At 48.6% G+C, this 18,126-nt stretch overlaps 1 protein-coding gene across 7 annotated transcripts in view; it reads left to right on the top strand.

The window, feature by feature from the left end:
- Positions 1–18,126, top strand: part of Vgll4 (vestigial like family member 4) — a 116,662-nt gene that overhangs the window by 74,910 nt on the left and 23,626 nt on the right. For 5 of the 7 annotated variants that reach the window (XM_031382981.1, XM_031382982.1, XM_031382985.1 and 2 more), the window contains one exon: positions 10,950–11,139. In XM_031382981.1, the coding sequence (XP_031238841.1) occupies positions 10,950–11,139 (190 nt within the window). Of the gene's footprint in view, positions 1–9,414; positions 9,434–9,606; positions 9,732–10,949; positions 11,140–18,126 lie in introns of those variants that run through there. The other 2 variants (XM_031382986.1, XM_031382987.1) reach the window with 2 other exon arrangements.

The following is an 18,126-nucleotide window of genomic DNA, read 5'->3' as shown; positions in this document are numbered from 1 at the left end:
TGTGTGTGTGTGAGAGAGAGAGAGAGAGAGAGAGAGAGAGAGAGAGAGAGAGTGAGTGACCTTGGACAACCTGACCCACAGAGCCATCTCACTGTGCACAATTATTTTATTTTCATTTTTATTTATTATTGTGTATATGTGTATATAAGATGTGCATGTCATGGCATGTGTGTGAAGATCAGAGGACACCTTTGTGGAACCAGTTCTCTCCATCCACCTCTCTGTGAGATCTAAAGGATCAAACTCAGACCGTCAGGCTTTCCTGGCAACTGCTTTTACACACTGAGCCACTACCAACCCCCTAATTCCTAATAAGAAATATATATTTATTCTTACTTGTATATAGAATTAGTTGTCTGCCCCTCATCTAAATCTTTATTAGACATTTTAACTCTTTCCAGCTAACAAACATACTCTTACTCATTTATTTTTTAATTTTATTGAACATATAGGACCTCATTATGTAGCCCAGGCTGGCATGCCCCATTTCTGTGGTCCAGGCTGACTACAAACTGCAGCGATCCTTTTACCTCAGCTGAGATCCAAGCAAGAGCTATTACAGGTCACTGGCAAGCCTTAACACGCCCCCCCCCACCCCCCATCACTGAAAGCAGCACTCTTGAGTTTACAGATAGGGAATGAGGTGCTGAAGCGGGGGCTCAGGGATAGAACACTTCCCTTCTGTGCGTGGCCCTGGCTTCAGTCTTGAACACCACAGACTACAACAAGGGATTAATGAAAAATAAAGACGAAAGGAGATTTGGTGTGTCTGTGTAGATCCAGTGATTATTACTTCCCCTCCCCCAATGTGCTGAGGGTGGAATCCAGGGTCTCACCATGCTAAGCCAGTATTCTGCCACCAGCTCCACACTAGCCCTCTTGCTTTAGCTCTGGCCATCAAAAAGAAATGAATCCTCTGCTGCAGCCACCCTCATCTTGGACGTATAGTTTTCCTTGCGGGGGAGGCCTGGATCCACCCCCACTTCCAACAATACCGACTGCTCTTATTTCCCAGAGCTAGACTTGCTGCCTCATATCTGATGTCCACAGCCCTCTCTCCCTGCCTCTCCTGAGCACTTTCCCTTCGTGGGAATGTTTCAGAGCCGTCCCCCATTGCAGTTCTTCAGTGGGATATTGGTTTTCAGTGTTTCCGTGATGGGATACCCTGACAAAAGGCAAGTTATGGGAGAAAAGGGTTTATTTGTATTGTGGCTTACAGTTCCAGAGGGGATACTGTGAGTTATGGGGAGGAGGCATGGCAGTGGGAGAGTGAGGCTGGCCTGGCAGTCAGGAAACACAGATCCAATTTCACTCACATACAGGAAGTAAGGTTGGCCTATAAAAACTTCAAAGCCCAACCCTGGTGATGTATTTCCTCCAGCAAGGCTCCACCTCCTAAAAGTTCCATTACCTCTCAAAACAGTGCCACTGGCTGGGGACCAAGCGTTCAAACACATGAGCCCATGGGGTACATTTCTCATTCAAACCACAGCATATGGTAACCCTTAATGTGCTTATGGAAAGGGAAGCTCTTGAGTTCCCAGTGGTTTCTCCCCTGTGTGATGGTAATACTTCCTTGAAAGGTAATCTATATGCCTTGAATTGCCTCTGTTTCAGGAAGGCTGGGTGACCTTGTTGGAACTCTCTGCCTGGGAAATGAGGGCAAGGATGGGAAGGGTGAGAGTGGTACCTATCCTCCTGAACTCTGTAGACCACTTACTGTGCAGACAGTCAGGGTCACCTGCTGTACTCCAGATGGTGTGTAAGCCAGCCTCAGCTTGTACTGGGCCATCGTCCCTCCCTATCCACAGGACAGCAGTTTTGGGGCTCTCTGGATGGAATTGATTCTGGATGGCAGCATCCGGCACAGTGCTATGAGAGTGGCTGGCCTGGTGTTTTGCTTATGGAGTCCTGACATGAATGAATCCTGTACATATTCAGTAACCACAGTCTATAGACAATATTTTAGATCCACACTTGGTTCATTGCTGGACATGCTAGGGAGGGTGGAGGGCCCACTTTGTGTCTTTTGAGGTCACATCCTGATCAAACTTGCTGTTTCATACAGTTTAGCCACAACCTCTGGCACTGCCACCAAAGGCACATGAAACATAACATCGGTGGGTCAATAAAGGTAAGGGCATAGACCCAGGCTCTTAGTACGAAAAAGAAAATGCTGGTTTATTTAAGGGTGATCCATTTGCTTTTGGTAGTGGAGAAGTCTATGGGTACCACCCTTACTACATGGTCAGCTCCGATCCCCAGTGTGGGATGGGCTTGTGTCAGGTGACTCTGATGCAGCACAGTTGGGCGTACTTGGCATCACCTCTGTGGATTCTTGTCAGAGGTGTTTAGCTGGAATCTAATCAGGGAGAGGTGATCTGACTAGCAAAATACAACAGGTTATAAAAGAAGAAAAAAAATTGTTCTTAAACAAGATTAAAAAGACACAGCAGGAGGCTGGAGAGATGGCTCAGTGGTTAAGAGCACTGACTGCTCTTCCAAAGGTCATGAGTTCAAATCCCAGCAACCACATGGTGGCTCACAACCATCTGTAATGTGATCTGATGCCTTCTTCTGGTGTGTTTGAAGACAGCTACAGTGTACTTATTTATAATGATAAATAAATCTTTAAAAAAATAAAATAATAAAATAAAAATATTGTATCTTCTTTACCAAAAAAAAAAAAAAAAAAAAAAAAAAAAAAAAAAAAAAAAAAAAAAAGACACAACAGATGTGTTGAGCAGTGTGTGACCGGGCCACCATCTTGAAGGACCTTTACATGAGCCTGTTTGTGATGAAGTACGTAGGTCTGTGTACTTCCAAGTTACTTTAGAAATGATAGCAGTTATTTCTAGGGGAAACACTTAAAAATCTAGGCAAAGTGAGCTGTCACCCTGAAGTTTGACAAGTGGGATCATGTATAATTGGCTTCTGCACAACAAAAGAAACCATCAGCCGACTGAAGTGACTGGTGGTGACAGAATGGGGAAGGGGCATATTTGTCAGCTATCCACCAGGCTGCCGGGGATTAGGACCTAGAATTGCCATCAAACCCCCAGAACTCCAGTCAGTAAATGGGCCAGTGACCTGAACACATAGTTCTTAAAAGAAGAAACACAAGTGGCTAATAAACACATTTAAGCATCTTCAACACTGTTACAGAGATGTGAATTAGAACTACTGTGAGATTCCATCTCATCCTCGTCAGGATGGCTAGAACCAAGAAAATAAATGACAATAAGTTCTGAAGACGATACAGGGGGAAAGGAACCGCATTCAATGCTGGTGGTGCTGGTTATAAACCACTGTGACCACTATGGAAGTCAGTGTAGAGGTTTCCCAAGAAATCGAAAATAGCACTGCTATGTGAGTCAGGTATACTGCCCCTGAACATATACCCAAACGACTCCAAGTTCAGTTATAGCGATGCTCAGACATTCTTGCTTATTGCTGCTCTGTTCACAGAAACTGGGAAATGGAGTCAGCCCAGAGTACATCAGTAGGTGAATAGATGCAGGTCATGTGGTAGAATTTTATTCAACAGTAAAAAGAAATAAATCTGCAGACCTGGATAGATGGAAATGACTGTTAAGTGAAGTAACTCATTCAGAAAAATCAGTGCTCTGTGTTTTCTCTCAAGTAGATGCTAGGCTTTTGTGTGTTTGTGTGTGTGTGTCATTGTGAGTATAGTTGACATTATAAAGGGGACTATCGGATGTGTCAGAGAGGAAAAGAGACCGGCATTGGTGGGATTAAATGCAAGAGGGGAGATGATGTCACTGAATAGAATTACTGAGAGATTCTGGGATCCCAAAGTCCCCTCTGCAGGCATGTTCTCCACTGATCTGTGGAGATCTCTTCAGGCTTTGCTTGCCAAATGTCCTGCCTCTCAACGTTGTCATCCTGGGGGACAATCTTTGGAGGCAAACCTTACTTTGGTTGGCCTGTGTATTTCTGGACTTCTGGATTTACACTGCCCTTGTCTCAGGTGTGGAGAATTCCCCACAAAGTCAGATAGTTGACCCCAGGTCTGCTGCCCCAGTCTGACTCTGTGGAGTCACTCATTGTCCCCTACTTTTGATCACGGCGTCCCTGACCTTTTTTGTTAGTTGGGAGAAGCAGCCAACAGAGCAGGAAGTGAGTGTTATTAGTGGGTTCTTTGGTGCCACACTCTTGTCGTCACAGTGGGGCTGTGTCAGTTGAGAGCACCATAGTCCCTGTTCTGGGAAGGGAAGCTTTCTTCAAGTTCTCAGATTCTCGTGGTAAATAAAGAAAGGGAGGCTCGAGGGATGACAAGACCACTGTGAGCAAGCGCACTTGCCATTTCAGAGCCTACTTTGTACATGTCCCTGTCACTGGGCCAGGATGAATGAGAAGCCCAGTGCCTCCCAGAGGTGACCTGATCACCTGGGCAGTGACACTCAGGTTAGGTGCTATTTGGAGGGTCAGTGTCCCATCCCAAGACATTGGAGAGATGGCAGTTTGGTTTTCCAGTCTCTCCATCCCCAAGTATCTCTGTTTTCCTCCAGTGGTTAGGTTAGTGATGGACTTCAAGTTGCTACCCTCCCAGGACCTGTGACCCCACTTCAGATGCTAGGCCTGTGTGTTGCAGAGGCTGTGTGGCTGTGTGTGGCAGGGGAGTGTGGCTGGGCAGCTCTGAGACATTCTGACGGAACAATTAGAGAAGGCCATTGCATTTCCTCTGCCTGATCATTCTGTCTGAGCTTCATCCTGACCCTTAGAAGCTGGCCCTGATGGGGAAGAGGTTTGAGCAAGGCCTTGCTGCTTACATTCATTCTCCAGCACTTTCTAAACACTGGGAAATGGAGTCTGATTCCAGAACCTTCTGCAGACCGTTTTTTCCTAGTTTCCTTTCTCCTCCCCCTTATTTTCCTCCTCCCCTTCCTCCTTCCCCCCCCTTTCCCTCCTCCTCGCCTTCCCCATCAGTATGTTACCAGTACAGATGTGCAATTGGTTCTAGATAGAAAATGTTCCTGATGGACACAGAGTCTCCTCCACTGAGGAGGGCTCAGTGTACTGATATTGAAGGGGCCTGAGCCACCTTTGTCTTGTTGGCACTTATGGCCCATGGCACTTGAGATACATTGGACTATTGCCAAATGTTCTCCATTTCAGGTGGACCCCAAGCCTGTATGCCTTCATCAGTACAGAAGCAGGCTTGTCCACTCTACTGCACCACTCTCCTGAGTACCCTCTTAGAAGGGAGGGGAGAATCCCAATAGAAGAAGATGCTGGCTAAGTGAGGGTCAGAAAGCAGGGATGCCAACAGGTATTGGGTATTTTGAATCCCAGTTAAGATTTATGAATCCCAAACTCAGCTTTAGGGCTAGACTCCAGCTTTGTAAACTGTAGATTGTAACCCCATATAGGGTTGACCCCATGAATGTGGAACTGAGGATGGAGGTGGGAAAGTTTATCAACCATTAAAGGTGTCTGCAAGCATGGTGAATCTGAGGCGTGTCTGACCACGCTTACATGTGTCTCACCATGTGAGTTCACTGAGTCTTGGTTCTGGGCATATCGTGTGTTTATTCCATCACATGGATTTGCCATAAAGCTGGGAGACATTAGTAGCTACATCTTGCTCTCTTGCTATCCCTGTCTCAAAAGCCCCTAACTCTCTCCTCTTCCTCTCTTCTTCCGTCCAACCTGGAAGTCTCACCTACTTGCCCAGTGATTGATTCCTTTATTCATTAGGAGATGGTTCTTGGGCCAAAAGGGTTTGTGAATGAAAGGTTTTAAGATCTCCGATGCTGTAGAAGTAAGCCAGTAGTTATGTCGCTAACCACCCTCTCAGAGGCCCAGAGTTCTGTTCGCAGCACATAGGCCAGATGGCTCATGACCACCTGTAACTCCAGCTCCAGGGAATCTGATGACCTTTTCTGGCCTCCACAGACAAATCTACACCCTTGACACTCGTATTCACACACACGTGCACACTCAAAAAAAGCAAAAGTAATCAGGCCAAGCACCGCCCTAGACAGCCTTTCCTGCCGCTGTTAACATCAGGGGCCTTCCCTTGTGGTGCAGTGAGGGGTGTGACTGTGGGCTTCATGTGGCAGTCCATCCAGGCCATGCGTTCTGCAGTTCTGGAGTCACTGGTACAAGCTGTGGTCTGAAGGAGGGGGAAGCATCTTTACTCCTGGGACTACAGGTGCTTTTACACAGCATGAACTTGTCGCCCCTTCTAATGGTAGCGTCTGGGTACAATTGCAGCAGCTTTGTATTCAACTTATTTTAGTACCTTTTGATATTCAGTTTAACCTTTTCCCTCAGCGTTTCAAAACAACTTTAGCACAGCTGACTTTAGCATAGTGGAAGTCAATTAAGAACTATAGGTGTCATATGGTTGGGACTTTTTTTTTTTCAAGATTTTTGATGTTCTTTGGGCATATGTGCCTGTGCCGTGCCCCGTGCAGTGTCTGCAGAGGCCAGAAGAGGGCATTGCATTTCTTGGAGCTGGAGTTCTAAGGTGGTTGTGAGCCACCCAACATGGGTGTTGGGAACTGAACCCTGGTGCTTCTAACCTCAATGTCATCTCTCCTTCCTCTTGTTGAGAGAAAACAAAATCAAACACTGTTGTCTTTTATCCTTTGTGGAATTATAGGTACTTAAAACTGTGTAAGACTATGGGCATTGTCCGGTCCTCATGTACCAGGTATGCTCTGTGGGACTAGATCACACTTGGAGCTTCTCTGTCATTATCTTCTGAATGGAGTCTGAGTGTACCCCCATATCTGTAGACAGCCAGAGAGTTCATCCTCAGCCACTGGGGTCTCCAGAGCCCTCCATGCTTCTTGCGCTCTGTGCATCAGGGTTGAGCACGGTGGGCATCCCTATGCTTTGCCTGGTTTGCTGTCTCTTCAGCTGCCCATTTTGCTCTTCCTGCCTCGGGTAGTCCTAGCCTCAATGTGGCCTCAGTACCGTAGGCTTCCCTCGGCTCAGCCAGGCACCAGGTTCTTCAGGAGAGGCTCAGGAGATCTGCTTGAGGCTGTATTCAAATGCTCCCTGTGTCAGTCTGTCTGTCGGTTCTGCTGTGGCCCTGCTAATCACCTTCCCCTGTTGTTAGCTAAAGGCTCCACAGCCTCAGCGTAGCTCTGCAACCAGGACCCGCCCATGCCTGGACTCTACATGGCCAGATAGGCTATGTATGGCTGAGCCCAGCCTCCTGGTTCTAAGACCTGGCTCTGAACACTGGACCTGTGGTTCTGAGCAGCAGTGTGACAGGTGTTTTTTGTTATAACCAGAGGGGCTGGAAGACAGTGGTTCAGTCACTAAGCAGTAGAAGTGTGGGCTCGACTTGTGCCGTGGCAGATGGTATGCCACATCTTTTATCTCTGCTGGCTTGGGCCTGCTCACTGAGTTGCCCCACAACCCTTCTTTAAAAAAACAAAAAGTGACCCAGAGCCGGATGGCCGCAGCTGAACTGCTCAAAAGAGTCCGATTTCTTTGCACCTTCTCCCAGCTGTTCATCTCTGTGCCGGGGACTCATTTTTTAAGAGAAAATAAATGTGCCTCAGCTGCCTGGGCCCCTGCCCCACACGGCCCTTGGCCTATGCGAGGGTTGTGCAATGTCGCAGGGCAGCTAGTGTGCTGGGGTGCCTTCCCTCCCACTGAGACAGTGACGTCAGCCTGGTCACCATGGCTGTGGTCAGGCAGGGGACACGCCAGTGCCACTGAGTGGCTGGCTGGCGTGGGAGCTGTGGTTTGATGTTTTGACTTTAGGTTCAGACATGGCAGAGGGCATGTGGGGGATGGGAAGGAGACCAGGAAGCTGTGGGGCAAAAAAAGTTTGATGTGGAAATCTAGCGCCGCTGGTTGCTGCGGCATACCCTGTGGTCCCGGCTTATCGAGGCTATGGTAGGCAGAAGATGGGTTTGAGGCCAGCCTGGGCCACATGGTAAGACCCCCATCTTGCCACACGATGAGCAAGAAGACACTGACTGCTGTCTTGAAAGTTAAGTTATGTGTGTTTTGTTGACTGTAAAAGGCGAGAGAGGAGCAGCTGCCTGCCAGTAGTGAGTCTGGCTAGTATCAACTGTGTTTAGAAAGTGAAGTCTTAGGAGCCTCCACATGCAGGATTTCAGATGAGGTGGTGTGCTGGACTCCCCGTCCGTGAGTTCCAACGTGACTTTGGTGTTGACTGCTCAAGTGTGACGTCATGATGTAGCTTTGTCTCCCCCCGCCCCCCGCATATGTGCGTATGTACATTCAGTTTTAGGGATGGTGCCCAGGGCCCTGGGTGCCTTAGAGCAGTGCTTGGCCTCCAGCCCTTTCCTTTCTATTATTTTTTTTCCTTAAAATAAATAATATGCTAATACATACGATCTCCTAGACCGGGAGAAAATCTTGCCTATTTGTTTAAGAAGCGCTTCCGTTCTTTAGTGTGGCTGTGAGTGGAGGTAGGCAGGGGTACAGCATTTGCATGTGTCTGGAGTTCTCTTCAGTAACCGTGTTAAGGATGGAACTCAGGTAGGTCCTAGGAAGGTGCTCTACCCCCAGGCCCTGCTGAAATCATTCCAACCTGGCTCTGCCGCATACAAGAGCATAGAAAATGGACTTTAAAATATAAGCACTGGACAGCTTCCCTTGGTGTGGGGATGGACCCAGAGATGAGCAAAAGGGTACCAGTGACCAACCCGGGTCACCAGTGAGGATCGTAGTAGCCTCTCCTTCAGCTTTGTGTTAGAGGTGTTCGTCTGACAAGCAGAGGACATACTTCCTGTCTTCAGCTCACCTGAGCAAGCCATTCACTCCACCCTGGTCATGTGTGTGCTGAGGTGCCCTGTGCCACATGGGGCTCATGCCTTCATCCACAAGGGGCTCTAGAGTCCCTCCAGAGTCCCTTTGTCCCCACTCCATTCCTGGAAACTCTCCTGTGGACTTTTCTTCCTCTGTGCTAGCCTCACTGAAGCTCAGCCCCTCTTTGCTGTGTGGACTTCAAACGGAGGAAGCATCATCTTGCTTTCTGCCGTGGCCTGGACTTGTGGAGCGGGGGACTTTCTCCACTGGGCATGTGCAGAGTAGCCACTGAGCGACTAGCTTCTCTGTGGGTACCTTCCCAAGTGATGAGGGCCTGTGGGTGGTTTCTGTTCTGGGGCCAGGCCGCCCCATAGCTGCCGTCCTGAATGACTGCTCCTATTTTGGACCCCTTGGAACTTGTTGCTGTGGTGATTGTTTCCATAGCAATGTCTGTTGCCCCAGCAGGCCGCTGCTGAAATGGCTCCTGAAACTCTGGGGTCCATGCTGAGCCTGTGTCCTCCCCACTCCGTGGCCCCTGCCAGGAGTGTTGGGAAACACTGGGCACAGGGTGTATGGTGTAGGCTGTTTGGCGTGGGTTGGTCTGGAGGGGTAGTGACTTCCTCGGGCTTCATGGAGTTCTTCACCTGCTCACCAGAGTCTTAAAGAGGTAGCCCTGCCCTGTAGAGGAATAAGAAGTCCAAGAAGCAAGGCCGGGAAAGGAACAAGAGGCCAGGGAGGGAAGAAATCTTACACCTTCTCAAGGTCTGAGGATGAACACTGCTTAACCAAAGGTTAACAGGAAGGAAGCCAAGGTCTCTCCAAACCAGCAGAGTCTGAGAGAGTGGCAGGCCAGTACAGGATCCATGTTGAGCTACCCCGCGCAGTATGGAAAGTTCCAGTCTGCCCTGTGGCCAGAAGCCGTACAAGAAATCCCGCTGGGGTGTATTGCAGGTCACTGTATATTTGTGAGTTTATATTTTGCTGTCTAAACTGGCAGGGTTTTTATTTTTCCTGGTGGATACTCAGAAGGTCTTCCCCTCCCTCCTTCCCATGAACAAAATCGCATTTGTCGCTTGTATGTGAAGCTGACGCTTGTTTGACGGCAGGCCGTGCATCGGTGATGATCTAAGGGAAGTGAGTGGTCACAAAGGTGGCTTTTCTTGGGTACCACAGCGCCTCAGATGAAATTGACTTCATGCTAATATGACTCTTAATTGTGACCTGTGGAAATAAGATTGGTCAGGCCTCAGAAGCCAGTGTGTAACTGCCCAACAGAAGGCTGTCTCTGTTTGAGAGTTAGTTCCCTTAAGACTTCGAGTGCCGAGAGTTTTTACTCAAAGTCACTATAGCTCCTGTTATAAAGTTTAGGAGATACAAACCCTTTAGTATTTGAAAAGCCAGACTGTCTTGATTCACAACCAGGCACAAATTTGTCTCTCAGCTCAACGCCCCTGACAATAGCCCAAAAAGTCAGACCGACTGTCAAAGCAGATCTGTGTCCCAGCCCTTGTGAGCACCTAACTGTGAAACACATTTTGAGAGTTGCAGCTTAGGACTGGAGAGGTGGCTCAGTGGTTAAAAGCACTTGTTGCTCTTCCAGAGAGCCTGGCTTCTGTTCCTAGCATCCATGTTGGGCAGCTCACAACTGCCTGTAACTCCAGCTCCAGGGGATCCGATAATTCTTCTGGCCTCCATGGGCATTGTACACACACACACACACACACACACACACACACACACACACACACACGTTTCAAAAAATGTAATAAAAACAGCAACATCAGCTTGTCAACAGCAGTTTTGTGCACTTTCTTATAAAGGTATGGGGTTGAATTCCTGAGACTCAAAGGGCCTTCCGCGTTTTAACTTCCCTTTGGGGATTGCTCACGATCAGTTTTCCTCTCTCCACTGTTTATAGCAACTTTTCGTTTTAAACTCTACCCTAAAGAGCTAGTGCTGGCAAATCTTGTTGATGTCAAATGTCCCCAGCTTGGCAGTGGCTGCATGCCCAGACCATGTTCTGAGAATGGCAGGCTGCCTGCTGTATTGCCAAAACTTTCCACAGAGAGTTTTGCAAGGGGCTGGGCGGGGTGCCAGGGAGCTGGGGGGACTGTGGAGACCACAGTGGGATGCTCCTCCCGGTCCGTATGCCTGGTGATGACATCCTAACTCTCTTTGCTTAGGTGAAGCTTCCCTCAGGGGAGAACCCAGAATGCAGACCCTCCCCGTGGCCTCGGCTCTCAGCAGTCACCGCACAGGCCCGCCTCCCATCAGCCCCAGCAAGAGGAAATTCAGCATGGAACCCGGGGACAAGGACTTGGACTGTGAAAATGATCATGTCTCCAAGATGAGCCGTATCTTCAGCCCCCATTTGTAAGTTCCACCCTCTTTATGATCTCGCTTGCTCTGGGCTGGGCTGGGTTTCCCTTCACCTTTCGGTCTATCACGTCATTATGATTTCATTAGTTATCGATAGAGGACTTTGCTTATAAAAGATAGGTGATGTTTATATGCCAGGAAGGTGTTGAGCTGACTTTAGTGACTGGTGCAGAGATGAAATCTTACTTCCTTTCAACTCCAACAGCCTCTCACGTTGGAGGGGAACAGTCCTTAAGATGAACTATGAATACTGTTTGGAAAACTTGGCTTTTGCTTGCCAGCTTCCTCTGCTGGCCATTATGCAAATCGATACTGGGCATCTGTGAGTGCCTGAGTGAAGGCTGTTGCATGGGCATTCAGTATTGTGCCATGCACCGTGCGTCTGGGGTAGCCTGGAGCCATGGTATGAGAAAGCACCTCTTGGTGTCAGACCCTTGACTGGCATTGCAATTGATTGGATTGCCTTAGTGTATTCTCTGACCCTCACTTTCTTTCTTCTTTTCTCTCTCTCTCTCTCTCTCTCTCTCTCTCTCTTTCTTTTTCTTTTTTCCTTCCTTCCTTCCTTTCTTCCTTCTTCTCCTTCCTCTTCCTCGCAGCTAGTGCTCTTACCCGCCTAGCCCTCTCTCCAGCCTAGCTCTTAAACCCATTTTCAACATGAAGAGGCTTAAGCTGACGTTCTCTGAATCTGTGATATTGGCTGGCCGGCTTAGGCAGTGTATGCCACATTGCACTTTCAGGACTTGGTGCTGGGCTGTGGCAGTTGTGTGGCCAGTCCATGTCCCCATGTGCAAATCACTAGAATTGCTACACAGACAGGGCGCGCTGGTGCTGGCAGGTGCAGTGCAGTGTCCCTCCTGCAGACTGCGCTCTGCAGCTGGAGGCGGCCCTGGCCTCTGCTGCCTCAGCCTGCGTCCTAGCATTCCGTGCATGCCAATCTGCCTGCTCTGTTGTGTTCAGTCATAAGACACTGACAGAGGTATTTATCCTCAAATAAATCACTGTAGTGTTAGTCAGAGGCTGAGCCTGCAGTCTGGAGCCTGGAATTTGCTACACTCAGGAATCTAGCAGCGGAGGCTGCGCAGAACAGCGCCCTCTCTCACTCACTGCCTGGGAGGGACTCAGGTGGTGCTCCTGGCTGAGAGGTCTGGCGTCCATGCTTGTATTTATTACTCTCCATCCAACTTTCCCAAACTCAAATAAGAGACTTCTGACTCTTTGTTTTCTTTCTTCAAGGGAGGGGAAGGGAAGAAGAGGCAGCCTCGTGACGGTGTAGACGGCTTTAGTTGAAGCCCTCCTTCTGTGGTTTACCAACTGTGAGGTGTAGACCTGGTGTTTCTGGGCCCACTGTCCTTACGGTCAGATGGCAGTGATCAGGCTAGCGGACTGAGAACCTCAGAGTTAAATCAAGGAAATTCTTAGGTGGTGGAAGCTACTGTTTTATTATTAATAACCTCATTGTGCAGGTGTTGACTGGGGACAGCTGAAAACAAAAATGTGTTGAGTATTTGAGAATATGTGTCTTAGGCTGGGGGCCCTGGCTCAGATGCCACCTTCTTCTTGTCCCACGGGGCAGTGAGTGTGTCTTCTTGTTAGACTATTGTAAGGTCTTAGTGCAGTTCCTGGTGGCCATCGAGGCAGGATCTTATGTGACTCAGAGTGGCCTTGAACTCACTAGGCAGCCCTGGCTAGCCTTGAACTCTTTTTTTTTTTTTTTTTTTTTTTTTTGGTTTTTTGAGACAGGGTTTCTCTGTATAGCTGTGGCTGTCCTGGAGTCATTTTGTAGACCAGGCTGGCCTCTGAACTCAGAAATCCACCTTCCTCTGCCTCCCAAGTGCTGGGATTAAAGGCATGTGCCACCACTGCCCAGCTAGCCTTGAACTCTTGATTCTCCTGCCTCTGTCTTCCCAACACAGGGATTATAGCCAGGCACCACCACACCTGGCTGTAGTTAACAACGTTAAAGTGTTAAAACAGTTGAAAAATCATTTTTTAACTTCTTGGTGATTGAAAACAAGAGCTTGAAATACCAGGTCTATGTTGACACTCTAAAAAGCTTTAACCCTATAGGATGCCGAGGGGCAGCAGTAGGGCTCCAGGGCAGCATCTGCCCGGTGCACAAGGTCCTCGAGTAGCCCCCAGCACTGTGGAAATGAGAGAAGTTTTGTCAGATTTGGCTTGAAGCTCCCAGTTAGCATCATCATGCAAAGTTTAAGGAAAAATAGAAACTGTGCCTCATTCTGCTAGGCTCTGGGCTCCCAACAGGTAGGTGGCTTTTCCCCATTTTTTTAAAAATTATAGTAAAATACATATATAAAGTCTGTGTGCATGTTCACATATGTGCATGAAGGTGCACATGTGTGGAGGTATGTGTGGAGGCCAAAGATCGACACTAGGTGTTTTCTCAATCTTGCTTACCCATGTTGTGGATAGTTAGCATGTGTGTTGATTGACTTGTAGATGTGTCTTGTTTGAGGTGTGGTGCATTCCTTCCTTTTTATTTGGTGGCTAAGAGGACATTAGGGTTGCTATCCATGGGGTCAGAAATGACCCTAGTGTGTTTGTATCTTGAAAGAGAATTTGAGGTGATTTAGTGCGTGTGTTCTGGCTTTCTAGAATTTGCTAATGATGTGTGAGCAAAGCATGTCTTGTTTGCTTTATTATCAAGGGGATTGGGCTGATGCTGAAGAGGCATGCTGTTGAAACAAAGTGTGAGCCACTAGCAAAGAGGGGCTTGAAGATGTGGTTCTCAGATCCCGTGGTGTGATGCTGTCCAGTGAAGGTGGAGCCAGTGAGCGCTTCTGAAGTACAGTGGGAGCTGCAGGGGGAGGGGGCACCCCTCAGGATTGCTCTAGTGCTCGGCCCTTGTCACCTGACTCAGTTCAACCCAGCTAGTTTTCTTGCCAGTCTGGTGACTCTGAGGGAAGACAATTACTTCTGAGGAAATGTGCTGAGAATGTAGATGTTGGGGGAATTGGGCTGGGTGGGGTGGGATTGCTACCATGGAGGGAGGGGTCAGCGAGTGGCTTTGCAGCCTGTCTCGGTGAGTGTGTGGGGGGGTCAGTGTCCACTTTTCTTTTTGCCTATTCACACAGCCCCATGAGTTCTATTCCGTCCAGCCTCTTAGTTGTCCTCAGGCCCTCCCTTTTCTCCTAGCCTCATGGCCACGGTCTCAGGAAGCCCTGGTTCCTTGGCGGGTGTCACGGGGTGATTTACTCTTATTAGGGAGTCTCGAGTCTTCTGATACAATGGACACTAGCCACAGTCTGGGATACAAACTTCACAAGAGTGAAAAGTTGGGGGCTGGGGATGTGACTTAGTGGCAGAGCATTCAAAGCATTTATTTTACTCCCCCCGCTACACAACATTAAAAGTTAAATTAAGAAAAATTGAGAGTTCCACATCCTCAGTTGCCCTAGCTAGATTTTAAACTCAGGAGCCACTGTGGCCAGCAGTGTTTATCGTGGGCAGCCATCTTCTCAGGGAGCCCTGCCCAGCTGTTTTTTTAGACACTTGCCAGTCTGGCACTGCTGTCCTGTCCCCGCCCAGCCCTGCAGTGTGCACTCCAGATGCTCTGCTCATAGGTGCCAGTCTGAGGAAAGCCTCGGTAAGAGGTTTGCTGTCCTTGTGACTGTACGATCTTGCCCCTACCCCGTCAGTATGGTTTCAATTATGCGTTGCTGTCTGCATTGAGTTCTAGATTTTTTTTCCACCTTTGTTGACTTTATCTTGTTTGTTTGTTTATATATATATATATATATATATATACATATATATATATATATATATATATATATATATATATATATTTGTATTTTGAGACAGGGTAGCCCTGGCTGTCCTGGAACTCATTCTGTAGACCAGGCTAGCCTCAAACTGAGAGATCCACCTGTCTCTGCCTCCCAGGTGCTGGGATTAAAGGCATGCGCCACCACCCCACCACTGTCCTGATTTATTTTATCTTCGTGATATTAACCTGCTTGCAGCAGAAACCATCTTAGAAGGTGCACCTGGGCAAAGTATGGCTCTGTCCACTATGAGCCACCAGCCTTCCAAAAGCAAGCGTGAGTTCTCACTTCCCTTTTCCTTACACTGAGCCACACAGCCCATATGGGCATTGGAACAGGTCACCGTGGTGACACTTCACACCAGTTCCATGTCTGTGTTCACAGCTATATAGCAGTCCAGGCCCACACACTCCTGAGTTCACTGGCTAGTCCCCTTGTGTAGGACCCTTAAGGTAACTCCCATCATTTACAGAGCAATGGCGCCCGGAAGGCTCTGTGCATTTGTAGGAGTGTAAGCTTGCAATGCAGCTGTGCTAAATCTCACTGGCTTTGGGACTTGTCTGGAGCTGCTTGGCTGTGAGACCTGGGGAGGGTTCTTTGCTGACAAGGCAGTGCTGATCAGTAAGCGATGCTGGTTTCAGCTGTACATTTACAGTAGGATGGACAGGTGGACTGTTGAGTTAGCCACCTGGGAGGGGGCAGGAGTATTTATGGAGAGCTTACCCAAAGCTAGTTCTGTGTTAGACAACCAGATTGTCCCACCTCAAAAGTAGATGTGACCTTCTTTTCACTGTAGGTGGACTTCCCTCTGTCCCCTTCCCTACCTTCTGCCTGCTAGCCTATTTGAGCTGTTTTTGTTTGTTTGTTTGTTTTGTTTGTTTGTTTTAAAGAAACAGACATTGGGGGACTGGAGAAATGGCTCAGTGGGTAAGAGTCTTCCAGAGGTCCTGAGTTCAAATCCCAGCAACCACATGGTGGCTCACAACCATCTGTAATGGCATCTGATTCCTTCTTCTGGTGTGCATAAAGACAGCATACATACATACATACATACATACATACATACATACATACATACATACATTCCAGGTGTGCCCCAGGTGTGCTCCAGGTGCAGTAAGATCCCCTTTTGATCACAGGAATATGTGTGAAATAGCTACCCTACCCTCTAAGCAGGCAAAGCCCAGGGGCTCCTGCTGGGGCCACCGCCATGTTGAACCCCTTGTCATCCCTATGAGCTGCTGTCCTGGTGTGTTCTGGTGACTAGAGCTCTCACACTTTTCTCCACTTCTGACTTAGGCAGATCTGGCGGAGCACTTTGTAGCCTGTAGGCCTTTTGTCCCTTTTCCTATCTGCTTCCCTTAGGGATCTACTGGGTGTTTTCTCTACATGGGGTGAGCAGAGAACATCTGAACCCCAAGCTGGGACTCTGTTGGTGTGTGAGAAGGTTGGAGAATGTGTTTGAAGGATCAGGCATCTAAGAAGTGGATCCCTAGCTGGGATGGGGTTCCTGGTTCCCTGTGGGTTTGCTTACCGGGGCAGGGGACCTGTGGTGCCCTCCACGTCGCAGAGCACATAGGCTCACTGTACACCCTGACTTCTTCTCCAAGGTGACCCTGCTTCTCGTTTCCTGAGTCCCTTTGGTCCCAGTGTGTGCTACCAACAGGCTTTTTTTTTTTTTTTTCCCCACAGAGCCAGGGAAACAATCCTGTGTCTCATTAAAACCGAACTGAGCGGTGGTTGAGCAGTTGGGCACGTGTTCCTTCACTTTGCCTAACCGAGATTGGAAGCCAAGGAGCCTTCTCAGGGCAGCTGGCCAGCTGAGGTGGGCTGCAGAGGGTGTGGATGGCCTGTCACTCAGCATAATGGCCACTGCTAGAGAAGGCCTCTCTGTGACAGCAGCCATTGAGTGCCCTGGGCACCAGCCATGTGTCGAATCGTGGGCATGACCTCTTGTTCTGGGAAGTCAGTGTTCCTGCCCTCCCCCTTTTAAGACAGCAGCATGGGACCTCTGTAACCCCCTCTGAGGGTCCACCTCCGACTGGTGATAGCCATGACAGGCTTTCCCACCTTCCACCCCTGGCAACTGCCGTACAGTGGCATCTGTGGTACACGCCTGGGTCTCAGTTCAGTCAGGAGGCAGGCTGAAGTTTCAGGACAATCAAAATGTAATCGCTGGTACTTTGAGGGGTGACAACTGCTTGAGATGGCCCCACCCACGATGACTGGCCCCTCCCATGTCAATCACTAATGAAGAACATGTCCCACAGGCTTGCATACAGCTTGATCTGGAGGCCTTTTCTTAATTAGGGTTCCCTCTTCTCAGATGGCTCAAGGTTGGGTCAAGTTGACCTAAAATCATCCAGCACACTCTCCTTTATTTTTTTAAAGGCAGAGTCTCTCCCTGAGGCCGGGGTTGCCCAGTCATCCCAGCATCCTTGGAGGTGTTCTGGGGTTTAAGGGACTGTTCTACAGCCAAGATCTCAGTTTTCTTGCACAGAAACTCAGAAACCAAGATACTGCTAAGTTGGGATCTTCTGTCCTCCTTTCTCACTTACATGTGCTCGACTTGCCAACAGAAATTTAAAAAGAGCCTGTGTCTTAAAAAAAAAAAAAAAAGGTGCTTCTTGACAGAAAAGTGTGATCTTGGAGCTGCTTTGCCTGAGATTAACTGTGCCTTTCACACTTTAGTAAGAGCTGGGAACTAGCCTGAGCTGCTCTAGACATACAGCTGATTTTTAGCAGAGGCCTGGGCGGTTGTCACCACACCTCCTGGGTTCTGTGATAGCCTTCGCTAATGAAGTGTGGTACCTTTAAGTAGAGGTCACAGGCCTGACCTGGGCTGTGTGGGTTTCCTGTTTGTGAGGTTGGAGGCATTTTCTCATTTTCACAGTTGAGCTGAAAACAAAGGCCGCCTTATCCTAGCAGGGAGCTGTTCTCAGAGAGCTGACGTCAGCCTTTTCCCTGGCCGGCCTAGCCTCTGCCTTAAGAGTCTCTGCAGAGAGCTGCTCAGACAGGCCACCATCTTGCTTCTGGCATTTTTCTGGCTGAATAACGAATAACACATGAAATGTAGAAACGCCAAGGGTGTCATGTCAGGAGCCAGGGGACAGAACAAAAGCACTGTCAACCAAGTCTAATCCTGGCTGTGTTGGGGACTAGCAAGCTTTGTGGCTGTAATCTGTCCCTGGGGGGG

The sequence above is a fragment of the Mastomys coucha genome, unplaced genomic scaffold (genome assembly GCF_008632895.1).
Source record: "Mastomys coucha isolate ucsf_1 unplaced genomic scaffold, UCSF_Mcou_1 pScaffold20, whole genome shotgun sequence".
Lineage (NCBI taxonomy): Eukaryota > Metazoa > Chordata > Mammalia > Rodentia > Muridae > Mastomys > Mastomys coucha.
This window is presented reverse-complemented; position numbering and strand designations above follow the sequence as displayed.